General features: G+C 45.8%; 1 protein-coding gene across 1 annotated transcript; it reads right to left on the bottom strand.

The window, feature by feature from the left end:
* Window positions 1-456: 456 nt before the first annotated feature.
* LOC308150275 (transmembrane protein 69-like) lies at window positions 457-1227 on the bottom strand (the record flags this gene model as incomplete). Its single annotated transcript, XM_080523124.1, has 1 exon — window positions 457-1227. The coding sequence occupies one exon, from the start codon at window positions 1225-1227 to the stop codon at window positions 466-468; it is 762 nt and encodes a 253-aa protein (XP_080379250.1). The 3' UTR covers window positions 457-465.
* Window positions 1228-2309: the final 1082 nt, after the last annotated feature.

Below are 2309 nucleotides of genomic sequence, written 5' to 3'. Positions count from 1 at the left end.
TTACTCAGTATTTATGTTCAAATGCAATGCTCGTTGGCTGAAATGCAGCCATTGTATAACTGTAAATATGTGTGCCTTTTTAGTCAGTAAACACTGTTTTAAAACACTGAGGTTGGAATTATTAGCTTTTATCCCCTTCATTCAGCAACATCACTAGATAACAAAGTTAATGTATATTTTAGCCCTCACACATTGATGTACTTCAATGTCATCAGTAGCACATTGATTAAATGAAAACACATATCTATGAAATGTCTCTCTCTGTCTTTATTATATCTTTATTTTACATAATCCATTTTTACAGAAGTGTATTGGGCTCAGGTGAGCCTTTGCAGCCAAACCAATGAGAAACACTGTATTTTTCAGTCACAATGATTTTTGAGATCTCACTGCAGTGCAACTTAAATACAGCTACTAAAGTCTGGTCTTTGTCATTATCGAAAGCTCCCTAGCCACTATAGCTTGTCAATTCTCAAGCGCCTTGATATTTTTCTCTGGACACATCTTCTTCAGTGTCAGTGTGGCCACTAAGGAGAAGGTAGCCACAAGAGTGAGGATAGTCCGCATGGCTTTGAACCAGCCAGGGTATCCGGGCAGCAGGACCAGGTCGTAGTGCAGGGAGAGGCCCAGTCCCATGACGACCAGCAGGGCTCCCTCTGTGATGTTGTCCCTGCACAGCAACGCCATCCAGGCCAATAGGGAGGGCACCACACTGTTGCCCAGGTTCATCCAGTCAGGCTGGGCCGGGCTTCCTTCAGGCAGGGCAAACCCCCAGCGGGCCCCGCCCAGGAAGGACACGATGCAGGCCCCGTAGACCACCTGTGCATAGGCCACCTCAGGGTAGTAGGACTGTGTCACGGCCATAAAGACAGGGGCGGCTAGGAATGGAATGAGGCCAGATAAGCCCAGGTACAGTGCGGGCTTGGGCGCCTGAGTGAGGACTTTCATACTGAGGCGTTTCTGGTCCCTCTCCGTGTCCACTCTCTCTGGGGCCCCAGGCTGACCCTGGCAGGGACGAGCGGCAGAGCAGTTCAGTGGTCTGTGGCTCAGCAGCCTGTTGGAGGCTGGTAGTCTGGGGAGCAGTAGAACTGAGGAAGCTTGTGTCATGTAGGAGCTGGTGTAAACACATTGTCTATTCACTGGGCAGTTGGACACTCGGACCACCTGCTGCAGAGATCGCCGTGTGGGACCCTGGGAATAGGAAAGATAGTGTTGTTGATAGGGCATTGTGGCAGTAATGCATGTCTCATTAGGGCTTTGATGTGGTACATCTGATTCCAAATAATAGCCGAGAGGATCCAGACCTTCTTTGTTTTAACTACTCAAGCTAACAGGCAGATCAATATCACTATTAGACTGATGTTATGTTCCGCTTACCCCACACATGGCCCTCAAGGAAGAACGGCAAGACAAAAGACTCTGTGATCAATTGTCTTCAACAAGTGATTCAGACAAGACGCGTCCGCTGGCCAAACACTCAATCATGGACGGCGTATTCACAGTAGAAGACAGGGATCGGATCGCCTTGCCAAAATAGAATCCCAACTTAAAAAACTGGACAAGTTAGACATGCTCGACTTGCTAATATCTGAACTCGAGGCTTTGAAGGTGGCAACAGAATTTAATAACAATTTGATCATGGAGTTGAAACAAACAAACACCGAGCTCCAGAAGGACGTAAAATCACTCAAATGCATCTCAACTACACTGCAGGCTGAAAACAAACAACTAAACGCTGCAATCCTCGATTTCAAGTGTAGGAGTATGCGAGAGAATATCGTAATTACTGGAGTGAAGGAAGATGAGTCGGAGGATTATGCAAAAACAGAAGACAAGGTTCAGAAGTTTCTTAAACACAATCTGAAAATGTCTGATGAATTGGTGGCGAAGATCAACTTCCAACGAGCACATCGCTTTGGCAAAAAGATTCCATCTAAGCCAAGGCCAATAGTTGCCAGGCTAACTAATTTCAAAATGAAGACGGCGATTCTGGAAAGAGGGCGCGAATTGAAAGGTACCCCATTCTCAGTAAATGATCAATACCCTCCCGAGGTAATGTCGAGACGACGTATTCTATTTCCAATCCAGAAAGATCTACGCGCAAAGGGTATGAAAACTAAGCTATATGTCAACAATCAACTCCATCGAGACCCCAGCATCAACTGGTTATAGTGAGAAACCTCTGTTCCTAGCCAACTGTAAGTTGTAAGTAGCAACAAACGGCCAGTAAAAGAAAGTTGACCAAACAAACGTATGAAACGATAATGATGGGTCTTATCTACACAACATTTCGGATGGAGGTATTTTTA

This window comes from Nansenia antarctica (genome assembly GCF_963989245.1).
Source record: "Nansenia antarctica genome assembly, chromosome: 2".
Taxonomy (NCBI): Eukaryota; Metazoa; Chordata; class Actinopteri; order Argentiniformes; family Microstomatidae; genus Nansenia; species Nansenia antarctica.
This window is presented reverse-complemented; position numbering and strand designations above follow the sequence as displayed.